Source organism: Filobasidium floriforme, assembly GCF_021052385.1.
Source record: "Filobasidium floriforme strain CBS 6241 chromosome Unknown HD553scaffold_14, whole genome shotgun sequence".
NCBI lineage: Eukaryota > Fungi > Basidiomycota > Tremellomycetes > Filobasidiales > Filobasidiaceae > Filobasidium > Filobasidium floriforme.
This window is the reverse complement of record NW_025763635.1, coordinates 806,729-823,801: the sequence shown is the minus strand read 5'-3', so window position 1 is coordinate 823,801 and position 17,073 is coordinate 806,729. Positions and strand designations below refer to the sequence as shown.

At 50.5% G+C, this 17,073-nt stretch overlaps 3 protein-coding genes across 3 annotated transcripts; 1 reads left to right on the top strand and 2 right to left on the bottom strand.

Annotated features, from left to right (window-relative positions):
- Positions 1-538: 538 nt before the first annotated feature.
- HD553DRAFT_324810 (kinase-like domain-containing protein) lies at positions 539-3,333 on the top strand (the record flags this gene model as incomplete). Its single annotated transcript, XM_046181530.1, has 7 exons — positions 539-647; positions 1,374-1,529; positions 1,860-2,175; positions 2,234-2,568; positions 2,641-2,877; positions 2,938-3,056; positions 3,121-3,333. 7 exons carry the CDS (start codon positions 539-541, stop codon positions 3,331-3,333), a joined length of 1,485 nt encoding a protein of 494 aa, XP_046035840.1.
- A 706-nt stretch (positions 3,334-4,039) lies between these two features.
- Positions 4,040-5,365, bottom strand: HD553DRAFT_58537 (uncharacterized protein). Its single transcript, XM_046184335.1, has 4 exons — positions 5,001-5,365; positions 4,431-4,934; positions 4,237-4,379; positions 4,040-4,164 (listed from the first exon to the last, which is right to left on the bottom strand). The coding sequence occupies exons 1-3, from the start codon at positions 5,295-5,297 to the stop codon at positions 4,281-4,283; spliced, it is 900 nt and encodes a 299-aa protein (XP_046035839.1). The 5' UTR covers positions 5,298-5,365; the 3' UTR covers positions 4,040-4,164; positions 4,237-4,280.
- Positions 5,366-9,363: 3,998 nt separating this feature from the next.
- Positions 9,364-11,603, bottom strand: HD553DRAFT_313573 (putative proteasome component). Its single transcript, XM_046180251.1, has 7 exons — positions 11,356-11,603; positions 10,971-11,124; positions 10,548-10,632; positions 10,104-10,230; positions 9,991-10,020; positions 9,788-9,889; positions 9,364-9,695 (listed from the first exon to the last, which is right to left on the bottom strand). The coding sequence occupies exons 1-7, from the start codon at positions 11,530-11,532 to the stop codon at positions 9,441-9,443; spliced, it is 930 nt and encodes a 309-aa protein (XP_046035838.1). The 5' UTR covers positions 11,533-11,603; the 3' UTR covers positions 9,364-9,440.
- Between the last annotated feature and the right edge of the window lie 5,470 nt (positions 11,604-17,073).

Below are 17,073 nucleotides of genomic sequence, written 5' to 3'. Positions count from 1 at the left end.
ATCATGGCTACTAGATCCAACTTTCAGAACCGAGTTACCTTACCCCTAGCTTGACGTACAGCCTTCACCCTCTCAGGCATACCATCAATGATCTTGTTGATGTATCCTTGGTCTATATCCGCTCAGCAGGCCTGCACTTGCTTGCAAAGCATGTTCAGGATCTAATAAGAGCCTTATGGTAGTGTGAGCAATGGCTCAGGGCAAGGAATGGAATCTGGAGAGACTGAGCTTCCCGCCACGTGAGGCACAAAAAAAGGGGAAAGGGATGTATGAGGGAAATCATGTCAGGATGATCCTCAACGGTCCACTCAAGCGACCTGCAAAACAGTTCAGGACAGCCAGGTGGTAGGACATCCTGGTGGTAGAAGATGGAGCTCCTTGCCATAGTTGTAAGCTGGCAAGGGAGGTCAGAACGGAATTAGGGATTTCCTCTCTCATCCATCCTCCCTCCTCTCCTGACCTCAGCCCCATTGAGAACGTCTGGCACCTGCTTTAAACCAGGGTACTGCAATTATCCACTCAGGCCACTAACCTAGACATGCTTTGGGAGCAAGTGCAGGCCTGCTGGGCGGATATAGACCAAGGATACATCAACAAGATCATTGATGGTATGCCTGAGAGGGTGAAGGCTGTATGTCAAGCTAGGGGTGAGATAACTCGGTTCTGAAAGCTAGATCTAATAGCCATGATGTATAGGACCTTGAGTCCATGATTCGACAGCTGTGTGATTAAGGACTCGAAAATGCGACCTATATTTCACTCTACATAGGTGCAGGGATCACCCTCAATTACGCGCGTGCCCGCGGACTTTTGCGCGCGACGAGTACAGGCTCGAGAAGCTAAAATCATGATTCTCCATTTCCCACAAACCTTTCAAAGCACGCAATATCCTTTTCGACATCGCGCCCCGAAACGCGCGCCATGAGATGGCATCATGAACTTCCCTTGTTCGCACCTCGGCACCTGATCATCGAGCGTAATCAGGTTCTCGCTTTTCCCCACTTAGTTCTTGCTAATCCTACGTTTGGCTGGCTCATTAAGCTTCTTGGTGCCAAGACAACAAGCTATCGATGCCGATCTGCCTCATCCAAAGCCAAAGGATATGTATCAAGCAGAAACTAGGATGTGATACAGTAAAATCTTCCGTGTCTGCGGAGCGGCCTTTTATATAGTGGGTTACGGCTACAGTACTGTTTGTGGGTCGGTCCTCGTTGTGACATCTGTTTTTGGGTGCAGACGTCTTGCTTTGTCTCGCAAGCCAGTCTGCCTTTCGATTCCACGAGGTTTTCTCCTTTGTTTCCTGGCCAGACGGATTTTTCTCCTCCCTGCGGGTGGACTCTCTCGCATTGCGTTGCTTTGCTGTACCAGTACAGCTAAATCATTTTACCTTGCCAAGAAGATGGTTGACCAAGCCGTAACATTGTGCGGCGTCGATGATCCGCATCTATATGACGACAAGCTATCGCCGGGACGCTGCTCCTTGGCTCAGGGATTCCCCTTCTTCGTTGATCTAGACGACATGTTTTCACGTTAGAAATCGGTCCATTATCGGACCTCTTCCGCCTTTTCAACTCCTAGGGAGTCTAACATCATTTCTCGCGGGATGGAGCCAGGCTTAAGGCCCGCTGTTGTGGCAACCGTTGGCTCCACAACAAGCTGTGAAGCATGGGACAGGAGCGGACACGGAACCTAATATCAGGTTTGATGACTACACCGCAACATTTTTCAAGTCAGTGGACACGTAGTCCCGATTTCGTGGCCACGTCCTTCATCGGATAGCTACAAATAAGCTAGGCTGAATCAAACAAAACCTTGCAATAACAGACCCACTCGACTGATATCTCATCCCCTGTTCGTAGCCAAAACTCAACTCGACGACCCGATCTGGACAGATTCTCGCGTCAGAATGAGTGAAATGGATCAGCCCGTATCAGTCGCGAGATCAACTTCAGCACTGTCGACTCGATCGACAACCAGTGATTGGAACTTCGGCATGACTGCTAATGTCCAACTGGCCCCCTACGAAGAATGGGAATTTCTCCACCTTAAAGACGTGGAAGAATGGTCCCATCTCAAGGTTGTGATCGGACAAGATCTTCGAGACATGCGGTACCTCGTTGTGAGAAAACTAGGTGCCGGGGCGTACGGGACGGTCTGGCTGGCCTGTGATCAAAAGTAAGGGGGGGATATCGACCTGTCGCGTGAAAGACAGCTGAATTTGACACGACTATAGACACAACCGATTCGTCGCCATCAAGATCTTGTCCGCCAAAGAAACCGTCAAGCAATTGCAGTCTGTTGCTACCGAAGAGCTCGCGCTCGTGCGACGGCTTATCCGCGACCCTGGAACGCATCTGAATTTGCCGCGGTATTTCGAGATCTTTGAGCAAGCGGACTGGCACACCAGAAGTCCGCACGCTTGTTTTGTTATGGAGCCGCTTTCTTGTCTTCAGCATTGGATCAGTCGCGCGAAAAATGGACTGCCAGCTCACGTATACAAGAAGTTGGCTCGTCAAGTATTACAGGCGCTCCAATTCCTGCATGAGGAATGGAATCTGATTTATGTCGGTAAGTCCCCAATTTAGGGTCGTTAAAGATCCAACCATTGTCTGAATCGATCCATCATACCGGTCGTGGTAGATTTGAAGCCTGACAATGTCTGCATACGGACGAACCATATGGACGCAGTCATCCGCCAAGAGATGGTAGCGAGTCCTCCTATGGTGGCCGAGATGGGCTGTGATATGTTTGGTGACGAGCTTATATTACCCGTCGGGGTAGTTCCTTATCTCTCTCAATCGCTTCCCGCTTGGTTGGGTGAAGCGGACGAAGTCGATCAGGATGATATCACCGCCGTCCTGATCGATCTTGGAAAAGGTTCGTCGCAGTTGCTAAGCCGGATCAGCGTTGCAGATTGGGTGATATTGCTTTTCATAGTCCGCTCTCGTGACCTCGAACACAACGAAAAGGTGCAGACTACGGCCTACCGAAGCCCAGAGGTCATCCTCGGCCACCCTTGGGGCAGCGCCGTCGATATCTGGGCGTTTGGATGTTTGGTAAGAAGCCGGAGAGCGGCCGCGTCTTTGAATACGTCCTGAACTCAAGGTTCCTTCATATCAGCTCTACGAGATGGCGACAGGTGGAGCTTTGCATCCGAACCCTTTGGACGACTGGGGTTACCAGCTCTATCTATATGCGAGCTTTGCCGGGCCAAATTTTCCTCTCTCGATGAAGGAGAAAAGTCAGGACTGGGACGAATATCTGGACGATGAAGGTAAGCAGTCGATGAAGGCTGACCTTCACGGTTCGCTCAAAGTCTCCCTTGTTCATTGATCAGGGCAACTCCCCTGGGCTCAGATCGATACCGAAACCTACAGTGATGAATTAGAGCGCAGGACTGAAGGTCGCATGGAAGCCGCCGAGCGGGACGAGTTGGCCAGATTCCTTGAGAAATGTTTCGTGCTCGATCCGGCTTTGCGCCCCACCGCAAGCGAATTGTTACAGGATCCGTACTTCCAGTAGATCGTCAGTGTAACAGATATCCCGGATTGGTAAGACCGGATTGCGGTCACGATACCTCGCCCCGGCCTCGGTCGATACTACCAGAATCCTTCGGTATAGGTCATGTATCGACATTTTCTTACTATTATATTTATGATCAACTCGCTTGTTGCACCGGCGTTCTCCATAAAGACCGCTCTGTTAGGGTATCCCAAAGCTCGACGTCGCGCTGCTCGTAACTCTGCAACGAAAACCAAGCTCGTCGACGACTATATCGCATCGACCGTCCAACCGATACATACTCACCTGAGTGTGCTGCAGCAAGATGTCAAAGCACTTGACCAGCAACCTGACCGTGTGTTCTAGCATGATCTCATACACAGTCAGGATAGCTCCGATGAACCGCCTCGGGTTCTTCGACCAATCACCAGCTGCAAGCTCGATGGCGTACTATCACACGATACACTGCTCATCAACGTCTCAGATTGCCACAGAGACGTTTGATACTCGACATACCATCTCTGGCTTCCTACGCAAAGTAGCTTTGTTGAATACGACAAGCATGACCTGCCACTCGCACCCAGTGACCGAAATGCCGATACTGAAAGGGTCGAGCGAGAAGCTTTTCTGCTTCGATTTTGCAAGTCGGACCAGGTCGAGCTGCTTCCCACACTTTCATGGCAGGTGAGCTCCGGCTTATTCTGTCAGCTTAGCTACTGATTCAATCCTGCTCACTTGGAATACCCCGGCATTGATGACTCGGTTCTTGCATCTTTCCTTCAACTCGGGCTGCAATTCGTATTGACAGAAGAGGACGGGATAATTCCCGTGCTCTCCGACGGTTGTGGTCGGGCAGAACGAAACCTGTGGGTAGATTGCTATCGGCAAGATGAATAATCTTTCCGAGTGAGATCGAGGTTGAAGCATACCTCGGCTATCTCGCGGTACCGGTGCATTTCCCGCAAAGCTGCACGCGATAGCAACGAGACAGCTTTTTCGACAGGCGGCTTGTCGGACCAGTTCCCACGGTTCCCATACGTCCGACGTGTGTCTTCTGCTTCATAGACACGATGACAGACATTGTAGAATGAGCTACCTTCCTGTAGATGGTCGGGCCATTGGCCGATGAGGTGGGTCGAATCGACTTTGGGCACCGAGAGATCGTGATATCCAGCTTCTAGCAAGCATTTCGGCCCATAATTCCATAGCATCGAGCGTTGTAAGTCGATGTTGTTGCATCGACGCTTCGCCAGGGTGGCTGTTCCTGGATCGATCGTCTCGTTAAATACTACGTTCATAGCAGTATGAAAGGTCTTTGTCTCCTTGACGATTCCTTCGGTCAGGTCCAGATTAATCGCTTTCAGGCGAGCCAAACTGTCTTCGAAGGATTCTAAATATCGTTCTTGATGAGCTTTGGCGATTGAATCTAAAGCCTATGGTCACGAGAATAGGTGTCAGCACCGCCAAGCCATGAACGCCGATACCAAATTGGCTCACACCTCTTCGGAAAAAGATTCGGGGTCGAACGGGAGCCGGTTTCCAATTCTCGCTGCGGAGACGAAGAAGGACTCATTCGAAATTTCCATGACCCCATTCATAAGTAGTTGCTCGACATATCGGGAGGCAGAGCCTCCGGCCGACACTATAGATGGACGACAATCGCCAGAGCGGGAGGTGTCAGCGTCGGAGGGACCGCAAGAGCTTGGACGGGGCGGCAGGGCATCCGCCGGGGCGAATTGATCCAGGGGGACGCCCGACAAGCTTTGTATCCACAACGCAGCGTGATCGTTGCTCATGATGTGTCTGGCTGGCTTAATATAGCAATATGCCCGTCGAACGATCAATTGATATTGATCGAGAGGTGTACCAAAGTTGAATCATCCGTTCATCGATGTAATATATGCTTCCGGACAACCTGAAATACTTCCGATGAGGGAAGCAAATCACAAGCCACCGACTGCAGATGGTGGCTTGTCTGAGAACAGAGTCGATAAGTCTGTTCACTTGCCACCCTATGTACCCTTGTACCAGTCACCATTGCCTCAATCCACGAGAAGCACGTATATGGCAGTTTCATACCTTCAAGAGCTCTACATACAAGGGTTACAAGGTCGGGGACGGGACAACATTCTTCTAAGCGTACCAATCAAACTAATCCGATCCGATCAACGTCGATTACGCTATCAGACAGTTCTCTACCTCTGCTGCCGATGCTGGCCTGAAACCGACGAATAGTACCAACTGCTTCGCGTCGTTCACGAGCATGGAACCCATTTCGCAGGATCCAATAACAAAGTGACGACTTCCAAGCTTCAACGGCTGTGCCATGTCGAGCCTAGCCCGGACATGACTGCCGATCGGCCCACCCATGCACCCTATAACCGTCTGTATGCTTGTAAAGCCAGGATGGCCGAATTTTTCAGGAGGCCCCGAATTTTCTTTCGAAAGGAATACATTCACCAACCGGCCATCGTTGTCTAAGTCTTCCCATCCAGCGACGCTGTGGGTTCCCTGCAGATCCCACAACCAGAAACACTTAGGAGGCGACCTGCCGTCCGATAGAAAACCTGGCATGTTGTCGTTGAACAGTTTCTGAGAATCTTCGTCGGTCTTCGACCAGGAATCTTGTAGAATACGCATCACACTCAGGGCTAGAGCTTCAGGTTCTGGCTTGATTTGCGAGTCCGATTCACTCGACTTAGAGTTGGCCGGATGCGAAGCAGAAGCCGCGTTTGGGACATCAGTTGAAGCAGTATTGACATTCGATAGGCCCAAATATTCAAAGGCCGCAGAAATATTCCGCCCAACTGAGGGTGGTGGGGATAGAGTCCGCTTGACAGATTTTAGGCCATCGGTCCACCAAAACCACCAGTTTGAGTACTACCAGTATCACTCCGACCGGTTCTGTCGGGATCGGATTCAGGCGATTGTTCAGGGTCTCGAAAAGACACTTTCTTGCTCGTAGGTGTTCTTGACATCGTGCAGCTTGTTTCTGAAATTGAGCCGATAAAGGATAACGTGTAGCAGTGAATCAACGTTGCAGAGGCAGGAAATTAATAATACAGCTTTGATTGCCCCTCGCCACCCCTTTCGTCTATCGGTCTCCAGATATATATAAGAACCTGTCTTACGGTACAGCTTCCCAGCTACGGCTCCATCCGATCGCTCCTTTGATTTGCGAGCACACCACGAGCGCAGCACTGCTCGTTCGCCACCTGGCTGATCTGCTTGTAGCCACTAACAGCTCACGTGTGGGGGCCACGGCTAGCCATATGACCAGCTGGATCACGATGGCTCCTTTGTCATGTCACAAAGTAACGTAATTCCAAGACCAGTCCGAGGAAAGGCAACGACCGTGACTATCGAGACTGCCTTATACAGCAACATAGGACCTCTCGACCTGTGCTTTCGGCGAGCCATCCTGACTTGATCTCGACACTAGATCCCTCCGTCCTCCTCTTATCCTTTCTCCTCATCAAAAGCAACTGATAATCTTAGCGCTGCTACCGGCGATCTGCTGGTGCACATGCTTGAGGACAGGTACTATTAGGTTCCCCGACTTATAGGTCGCGTGTAGATGTATTGAGATCAGCAACCACACATGTACATTGGTCATAGGTCGCAGCTAAGAAGTTGATGTACATACATTTTATGTACACTTGCATGAACAACCACATCACGGAATGTTTGCTTGAAGCAAGACCCTATCTAGCACAGCTTTACGTGTACTCGTACTTTACCCAGGCTTTTGTCTAGCTCATGGGTCTGACAGTATCCACGTACGATAGCCAAACTCATCAATACGAGCAGGATCTTTGACAAGATCATTCTGGCATACCGTACACAAATTGACTGTCCGAAGAGAAGCTGAGAGACAACGTGTCTTCCTGATTGGCCAGTGCATTGTGGTCAATGGTTGAGTTACCAAGCGTTGAACCACTGACGCGAGTTAGTTGAAGGGCGTCCTGCATGTCTGAGCTAGACCAGTGAGAACCTGATAAGGGTGTGCCTACCTACCACCAGCAAAATATTGTAAAAAGGTCAACTTACAGTACTTACACACACAAAGCAATCATCTCTCTGGTACCTACGTCATTTGGATTTGGCACTTTTTGATCCTGGGCAAATCTTGAAACGGCCTTTCGCATCGACGCCGACAGCTTGGATTCCTCAGAACCCGGCTTCCTCCCTGCACCTGTAATTTCGGTCCGTATCCAATCGGGAAGTCTTGGTAGTGCATTGTCCCCCTTGTGGGACGAGAAGAGTCTGGCGATAGCTTTGAGTGTGAGCCCAGAGTATGGCAAAAATTTGTCTGCGGAACGCTGATATATGGGAACAAAAAGGTAACCACACATCCGCTTCTGACTATACTTGTGAGGTCTGTACACCTTCCACCGGAAGACAACCTCTCCTTGTTCCCCGTAGAATGTTGCATTCTCCAGCAGGCCTCTAAGCCAGTTGATCTCCGTCTGCTTTGGTGTGTCACAGATGTGCTCTACAGAGGGCCTCTCATATCTCTCTCTTTCCCTGATAAACTGGATACCTTCAGCTCCCTGACCCTTACCGCTGATGTGATTTCTCTGACCTACACATCAATGAAGATTGATGCCACAGGACACTGCAGTTCGCCGTCAATGGACATATTCCCTTCTCCAGAGTCATACAGAGTATACTCTAGCGAGCATTCTGTCCAGTTCTGTTCGTGTGCCATCTGTCACCATTCATAAGCATGTATTCGCCTTAGCCAGCCTCTTTTCCTAATCAACTTACCAGAGATGCATTTTTGCTCTCGCGCGATGCCTTGCCAGAGTCATCTGGTATCTTTTTCGAGTCTCTGACCCGTCTCTTTCGATGAAGTGTTAATGCCTGGTAGAACTGCCATCGAAAGTCCATAGGGTGGGTCGTGGCTTTTGTTCTGACCGCCGCGGAGATTGATGATCGCATCCACTCCGGGTAGTCATCTTGCAAGTTCTTGCTACAGGGAAACAAGCAAACCAGCTTGTACAATGGTACTTTAAGGTAGCTGTCAACATGGAACGCTTTGAGAGCTGTTGTAGCAGCGCTGATACTGTGGTTGAGCTTGGACACAATGTTGTATCCACACCTGTTTCTTTGTCTGATAGCCGGTGGTGGCAAAATATGCCAGTATAACCCATTGTCACATTCCCGTGTTCGTAAGAGACTGTGCAATTGACTGTCGGTGTATACGGCCTCAGCCTGTACATACTTCACCTGCTCTGAGTCTTTGAATTGGTTTCTGTATGTCGAAACAATGATGTGAGCAAGTAGGCAGAGTCAGTCACACGATCACCCAGAGTGTCACTGACGGATCAATGAAAGCAGTCTTGGAGAAATCAAACTCAATCTTCCACCGTCGGGAAGTGTCTTGCGAAGTTTGAGAGGTAACATCCGATACAGAGTTCTGGTTCTCATTGCTAGAGGACCCCAATGTCAGTAATGACGGGTTTATTGTTGCGGTTGTGAAGCTGTGGTCAGTCATTGGTTGCGAGGTAGTCCAAGGCAATGATGGTGCCAGGTCTACCGTAGCTTGCAAATGACTTTTATTCCCCCACCATCCGAACTTCTCGTCATCAAGCACCTGGTGTTCATACATCCATATATACCCCGGCAGCTTGGCTTCTCAAAGGGATGAAACATCGTGAATTACAGCGTCTCCTTTCATCTAGGGCCACGCGAGAGATCTAAAGTAGGATGGCAGAGCAGCCAGAGGGAAATCCTATCTATCGAATCTGTGTGATTTCGATTCGAAGCGCAAGCCGACGGCGAGGGTGACGCCACGTGGACCAAGACGAGGCTGACGTAATCAACTACCTTTATCCTCGTCAATCCACCTGACCTAGGCAGAACAACGTAAATGATTCATGATATCGTCTCGGAAAAGAATATTACACATCTCCCATCCCAACCACCTCTCGACCCTACTCGACCTGCATACTCTCCACCCCGCCCGTACCCGCCGCTTCCGACTTTTCCTTCCTCGCAGTCTTCTTCTCCTCCTCGTATTTGTACCACAGATCGCTGATATCCAGGTTGCCCAAGAACTCCCACCCGTTCTCCCTGACGTGGTATAGGTTGTTCGTGTTACCCGAGTACCCGTCCCGATGTCCGGCGGCGACGATCGAACGTCGACCGAGTTCCTGAGCTTCTTCGTCGGTCAGGTCCCAGTGGTAGCCCTGAGCGCGATCAGCGAAGTGGTCAGCAAGAGTACAACTGAACACGATGCACCTCTCTCGTTGGGATTTAATCAAGAATCGCCCCGGCTCACCTGGTCCAAAACACCATAAGCGAAAGTACTACCCGAACCGACCGAGAAGATGTCTCCCTTCAACCGGGTCCCATCCGAGTCGACGTAGAATAACGCCGGGCCCTGTAACGATATGACGAACGAGAACGACGGTAAAGGTAAAGGTCAATTGCCTGGTTCCTCAAGTCTGCGAGCGCAAACGATGAAGATGGGGGTCGACTTACGGTCTTGTCCCAACCACAGATCATCGTGCCCTAAACACACACACCGATTGACCGACCATCAGCCTTCCTGTAACCGACCCCTGCCGATCCGCAAGCTCCACGCCGACACTCACCATACTCAACCCCCGCCCCTTGTACTCGTAAACGATGTTCGCCAAGATCTTGCTAGCAGCAGCGACCGAGATCCTCTCCTTGTTCCTCAGTTCGTGCATGCGGCATTGCATTCCTAGGTAGGTCTCCCTGCGGTACGATCAGAGGTGATGTATTGCCGTAAAGGTCATGTTTTGCCATGCGGTGGTAGTGTGGATTGATAGAGGTGGAAGTGGAGGTTTCGGGTTGTCGGGAGTGGCGAGGATGGTGGGGTATAGGTGAAGAGTTCGAATTGATAGGATCGAAGTCGGGATTGAGACCCAGATCAATCAGAGTCAAGATGATAACCAACACCCAAAAAAAAACAAGATCCGCCAACCCAACCGAAGTCAAAACGTAATTCAGAAGATATGATTACAATCAGCGACACAACCTTCGCATTGCAAAACGCAAGACCGGGAACTGACCAATATTGACAATCCGCCGCCCCACCCGCCATAGTCCCCAAGAGGTACTTGTTGATCTCGATGACCTTCTTTACGGTTCCCGATGCTATTTTCCCGCCAAGCAATGCCACGCAACGTAATGCGATAAAATGAAGCGGATGGTCGAGTTCGAGTTTGTGTATGGGGTTGGGTATGAGGAGGTGAGGTGTGGTGTGGTTAAGGTTGAGGTTGATGGTGGGGGAAGGGAAAATCGGGATGTAGTGGAGGATGGCAAGGAGGTTGTTCATGATCGTGAAGGTTGACGAGAACGAGCACGGCGTACCAAAGATTTCGGTAAGGAGGAATGAGGTAATCAGGAAGAGGTATGGAATACATAGTCAGCTCGAGTATCATCTCCTCATCGCATTCCCCAAGCACGTTGAAAGTAGAAGGAAAAGTGCTTACCAATATAACTCCCCGCACTAGCCCTAGAATCCACACTGACGATAATCCCTCCTCTAAACCTGAACGCCAACGTAGTGGTACCGTGTGCGAGCTTTATCTTGGCTTGCGAGTTGGATGAGATGGAGTCTGTGTGGTGGGATAGGAAGGCTGTGGGCTGTTTTTTCCCCCGTCGGTCGAGGTGGTATGAGAGGTATGGGGGTAGTATGGAAGTAGAAGGTGAGAAGGGGCAATTGGAGGTGAGGTAGAGGTAAGAGATCAAAGGACAAAGGACCCGATATGAGAGATGATACGCAAGCGAATTTGAATCAGCAACCTCGAAATCTCGAAACCTCGAAAGCCCGCAACACCCTCCGCCACGCTAGCATTCCTCTCGTCTGAGACTCACATCAGGTACCCTAGGCATCTCCATCCCCCTAACAACCCCATTTCCCATCAAGTTCCCGAATCCTCCTGAACTACCCCACTGGGCCAACGAAGCGTCCCCTTCATATTCGTTCTCCTCAGCGTTGTCGTGCAGGAGGTGAGGCGGGCGGGAGTTTAGGGAGGCGACGAGGGATTCCATTGTGGTTTGTCTTGTGGGTTTTGGATCTATGTTGAGTGATTGGGGTACAGCTAGGTTGATGGCGAGGTCGATTTGACAAGCATACCGATAGTTGAAGATGAGGTCGAAGGTGATGATGAGTCGAGAGGACGCTTCGTCATTCAAGCTCAAGCAGCTAAGCAGCGCTGCGAGACGCGTACCGCGGATACACAAATCCTCCCATAACGTTCACTGAAGGACGCGCGCCGGCGTTTCACATCGATTGCTCGGATTCGAGCTGGACGCTTCAACATGCAACAGATGGAGATAAGTCTTAGCAATTTAGCAACAGATTAGAAGGGTATGATCTCGGACCCATTTGACCGGCTATCCGATTTGAACGGTAACCTAGCTTCTGACGCCCATAGTACCGCGAAGGACGCTCTGTCAAGGCAACACCACGATTCACTCGACGAAGACAACACACAAAAACGTCGAAGACGTGAGTACCGCTCGATCTTCACTCCTCTTGTCTCGCCGACCAAAGACCCTTGCACCGACTCTTTATCCCTTCACAGAGCTGCCTATGACATGACCACGCCCCCGATAGCCTCCCGCTCAATCCTTGGCCTGTGTTCGACTGTCTGCGCCTTATGCTCAGCCGCAGGCGTATGTCCCTTATCATTTGGCTAGTCAAAGAGCCATGGACTCGATCTAAGCGTTATCTCAAGGCTGCAAACAGGAAGAAACAACACGTTGTATAGGTATGTCGGCGAGTGCGCTTCGAGCTCCAGCAGATGTATAGGTGCAATCCCACTCAGACGAAAGCAGAGATGGAGAAGAAACACAGATATATTGCAGCAGAATTCCTAAACATACCGAGCTTCAACTATAAGATCATCAAACATCGAGAGGAACTCCGGCTAGAATGTGCATGTGGGAAGGTCTATTTGTCTAAGGGTGTGTTGGCGCGCGTGTTTTGAGCTGACTTGTCAGAGAATTGACTTTGCCGGAATCTCTCTTCAGGTCCGGGAAGGATTGGATCTTCGACTGTAAGTGAGTCAAGTCAGTGGATAGAGGTCAGCGGTTAGGATCGGTGCAGTCTGCCGACCTTACCTTAGTCAAAGAGCAATTCACGCGTTCTAAGCGTTATCTTGAGGCTGCAAACAACAAAAGAGGTTCCGAGATTGCAAACCAGACGAACGAGGACATCCGCAAGCCTATGTCTGACGTGAACTTCACTTTAATGATGGACAAGTCTGATCGGTACGTCTACTCGTGTTCGCAAAGTCTTACCCTGTAAATTTATAGGTGATGCCCGTAATACTGGTCCGTCTAAGCGGTTTTGTTTTATGGGAATGGATGTCTGTATCCTCTTACGCCTGTCCCGAATTTGACACGATTAAGGTCTGAGCGTGGCAATAACCTTGACGTAATGTCCCTGTACTACCAAAACTTTATCGATGGAAAGGTCTTCCGTGGAAGCGCTGCACTTTGCAAGGTCTGTCAAGTTGTAGCTGTCTACTATATATTGTCAACATCCGCTTACGGCACGCCATGATATATCTTCTGAGGTCGGTGTCACGATATTCCCGACCGCTGAGCAGATGGCATGGGCCGCAATAGTCGTTGGAAGCGGTAGTGGATACCGAGGACTGGGACGAATCGTTGCAGATCAACGTAATGCAGAGAAACAGGCAGCGCTTGCCTCCAAGAAGCAGGCCAATATATAGGATACCAAGAACAGGCTGACTACATATCTTACTGGGCAGAAGGTCAAGGACAGCCTGAATACAGGACACAACATTCAATATACAACAGCAGTATGGGCTTTACTCATATTTCACTTCATGATAAGACCTGCGCATCTGGAAGCTGCCCTCCAGGCGCTAGCGTTCTTACAAATGTGAATACCATACGAGTACTACAATCCTCGTCTGCCGCGTGACCAGTCTAGATATAAAGATGATCGGTTGCATCAGACCACCCTTCATAAGTTTTCGTAATGATAGTCGCACAACAGGCGGCAACGACGTGTAGCCCCCACGCGGTATGGCATATAGATGCAACGTTGATAAGGCAGGCTCCCAACATCGAGCGTAGTGGCGTACCAATCGAGGCTCACGTATGTGTTAAAATCGGCTGCACCTACCAAAGTCCTGTCAAGCTGCGTCAGGAGATCACGCAGTGCCGATCTGAGAGGATGATCATACTCCAGATTCCCATACAGAGGAGAAATAGAACTTTCCTGTTCAAGCAAAACGATGTTTCCGTTTTCGCAGCGTTGTATAAACCAGTGATCGCTCTGCGATCATGAGATCGAAGGCAATCTGCGATAAGCCCATGCATCGAGAGAGACGAAGATTCCACACACTCACTCCTGCATCTCCGCTGTGCCAGCCCGGGTCAAGGTCGCTTCTTGCCTCTCGCAGCGCTACAAACGCTTCTGATATTCCTCGAAGTACATCCTGGGCTTCGTAATGCACCACTTTGCTTCCTGTCCGTCTCAAGAATTCCCTGTAGCCGGGATGATTGTGCTGGACACAACGGAAGTGGGGAACATCCACGTCAATGCCCATGAACCACAACTCGGTCCTATCCAGGTCGGGTTGAGGTGATGGCTTTGGGGGCTCGGAATCTGACCTCTCTTGGGATGTTTCGGGCTCGGAATCCAATCCCTCTTGGGTTGTTTCGGGCTCTCCTGACCTTCTCTCTGATGTAGACATCATTGCCGTAGTGGTAGAAAGCAGTCCAGACAAGCTCGAGACACCGCTTTCAGTAATAGGATGGGCCGATTCGCGGGGTGCCCTGAGTTGTCGTCTGATAGACTCCACTCGTTCTGCATGCTGTTGATGCATCCTCCCGATGCGTTGCTCGTGACTGTTGATTCTTTCAGGCATGACGTCACGATGAGCGCATGAAACTTTGGTGATCTGAGTGATTGGACAGATCACCGAATATCCAGGCGTTCCTGCTATGCGCGAAAAGAGCCTTACTGGGCGAGACTATATGGCCGACATGAAAGTCGATGCCAGACTAGAAAGGCGACTCTCCTTTGTCCTATCCAATAGATGTCAACTGGCTAGGCGGCTGTTCACAACTCTCTACCTGGTGCCACATGAATGCGTTTGCCCCGCCACCGCTCCGGAGACATGGAGGATGACAACAAGATGATCTTCAGACGTTCCTTTGTCGTCAATCAGACCACTGAATCGACGATTGCGGAGGGGAGGCATCTTGTCCGTACCAGAGATTCCGCAGGATAGCAGCCTGGCTTACGTCAAGATCACACGAACGGTACCAGTAGCTCCGAATGAATTGACATGAATCGCTATGATACCTACATTCTGTGATACCAATCTCCCTATCTAAAGGCGACGTATCATTCAAGGATTCATACTGTGGGGAAGGTGCAAGTGGTTGACCCTAATCATCAAAAAGTCGCGTGGAGAAACCGAGCAAAGTCGACAACTCGCCTCCTTTGTGCCAATTCTGGGGCGTCTCCCTGCCGTTTCATCGTGCGCGCGACCAAGGTCGATCGCGGCAACGGCAGCAATACCTCTGTGCCTCACATAGTAAGATAACACGTTGTCGGACCTCCTTTGATCCATCATCACCAGGCCACGCGCTCCTTGTAGCGTTGCACCACCTTGGAGTCAATTTCGGCAAGCTACCGAGATCCGTATCATGAGGCAGAAAGAAGCACGTACTGGTGAAGAAGTCCACTAGCAGGGCGCCTGCGTTGCAAGCGTGGTCGTTCTTCTACCTCTTAAGCGCTTTGTTTCACTCTTACAGTAGTGTCCAAAGGAATCGGTTTCTGTAATCTGGTACTGAGACCATCAACATGTCTTCACTACGAATCTCGATGGATGTAAAGCGATCAACGGGTCATGTGTTTAGGGCATTGTCCCAAGTACAGCAGTATACTCGTACATTTACTCAGGAACGGAAGAAATGCATCATAAACCCCTCACTTCTTCCTAAGGGACGGACGACCTTGCATCTGTGATAAGGGCCAAAGGGGAGCGTCCAGACCGTCTCGCAGTCGACCGAGGCGCGAGCGCGACCATGCACCAGACTCTCCATCAGGCTGTGCAACTTGTTGATGACATTCTTGTCCCGGTCCATCAACTCGTAGGCAGGTGGTTTCTCCCCATCTTTATCGACGAATTTGAATGCGTTCTCGTGGATGTGAGCCGAGCATTATAGCGCACGTGCCAGGTCTCTACAGGAGCGCCTGAGCTCTCTTCGACCGCTCCGAGAGAAGGCCAATAATGAGCTGCAGTCATCAAGCTAGGTTGCCAGTTCTTCAGAGCTCTACCCCGCGCCTCTCTCAGGGCTTGAAAGCGTTCTGCGTAGCTTTCAAGAAGGGCTTTACACACGAAGTGCGTCTGGTCTGTTCCCGGTTCGATCTATCTGACCCAAGGCCATAATACTTCGATCATATGCGCCTTTGTCGGACAGCCCGTTAGGACAGGTCTCGTTCCCACGCTTGATGTCTCAGGAAGGGTATCCCCGGTCTGACGAGAACTCTGATCTCCTATACCGGACATACTGCGCGACCCTGATTCTTCCTGAAGATTGCCTGAAGGTCGGCCCGATCGATCGTGATGTCCCGATCTAGACAAGGTGGACAAACGAGCGCTGCTTGTGGAGTTCGATGGTGTAAATCGACCATAGCTGGGGGGCTGGACTTCCAATATAAACATCGGATCGGTCATGATCGTATGTGGCGACCTGGAGACCGCAGATCCAGAGATACCAAAGGCGGCAGGAGGACTTCCCCTGAACCGCGTGAATCTGTCTCTCCCATCATGCGGTTCCACATTTCAGGATTCCACTTGTCGTTTGGCATGGCGATCCGGCAGTATCGACCCTGTTGAGGCGGATATGGCAGAAATCGGGCTTCCATACTCAATAAATAACGGAAATTGCTTGGTGGTTCTGTAAGAGGATTTATATTGATCCCTGCGGGAGGGCGAGCTCTGCACTGAGAACGAATCGGAAGTCGAGCTCCTTTGTTTCAACGTGTAAACTCTGGACGGCGCGTGCCGCGACGTCGCTACTATCCTACCCAGATAACCGCGAGAACCTCGGCATCATTGTCGGCTCTAGAGGCATCCACTTGTCCGGCTTTGGTATGTACTTCCAGTCATGCAAGTTTGGGCAGCCAGATGCTAACAGGGCGGCATGACGTCAAACGAAAATTGCATCATCATCTATAGAGCAAGACTTGTAGTTTGAAATATGGAGTTTACGCAAATAAGGCTCTGACGATACAAGCTTGACGGTCACTCTTTCCTCGTTGAACCCCTGATCAACATCACATTTTCTCTTGCGTCGACTGTGACGGACGATAGTCCGCTCCAGGCCATCATAGTCCAAATCCATACACCGCCTTGCGATGCTGGAGATTCCGGAAGACTGGCCATGATGCGTTCAAGAGCGGGTCGAAGATGACGCTCGTCGCACAGATACCAATCTCTAGATGTCCAGTTGAAGTTGGCGATTAATCACAACCCAGACGGACGAGGATTAGGCCCGTTGCGACTGATAAGCCTTCCCGAAATCCTGGGCAGAGGC

Excerpts from the sequence above, each read along its gene's own strand:
- HD553DRAFT_58537 (XM_046184335.1), bottom strand. The coding sequence starts at position 5,297 with ATGAGCAACGATCACGCTGCGTTGTGGATACAAAGCTTGTCGGGCGTC. Across the intron at positions 4,935-5,000 it reads CCGAATCTTTTTCCGAAGAG|GCTTTAGATTCAATCGCCAA; the intron begins GTGTGAGCCAAT and ends TCGTGACCATAG. Across the intron at positions 4,380-4,430 it reads GGTACCGCGAGATAGCCGAG|CAATCTACCCACAGGTTTCG; the intron begins GTATGCTTCAAC and ends TCTTGCCGATAG.
- HD553DRAFT_313573 (XM_046180251.1), bottom strand. The coding sequence starts at position 11,532 with ATGGAATCCCTCGTCGCCTCCCTAAACTCCCGCCCGCCTCACCTCCTG. Across the intron at positions 10,633-10,970 it reads TAGTGCGGGGAGTTATATTG|CATCGGGAACCGTAAAGAAG; the intron begins GTAAGCACTTTT and ends GCGGGAAAATAG. Across the intron at positions 9,890-9,990 it reads TCTGTGGTTGGGACAAGACC|GGCCCGGCGTTATTCTACGT; the intron begins GTAAGTCGACCC and ends ATATCGTTACAG.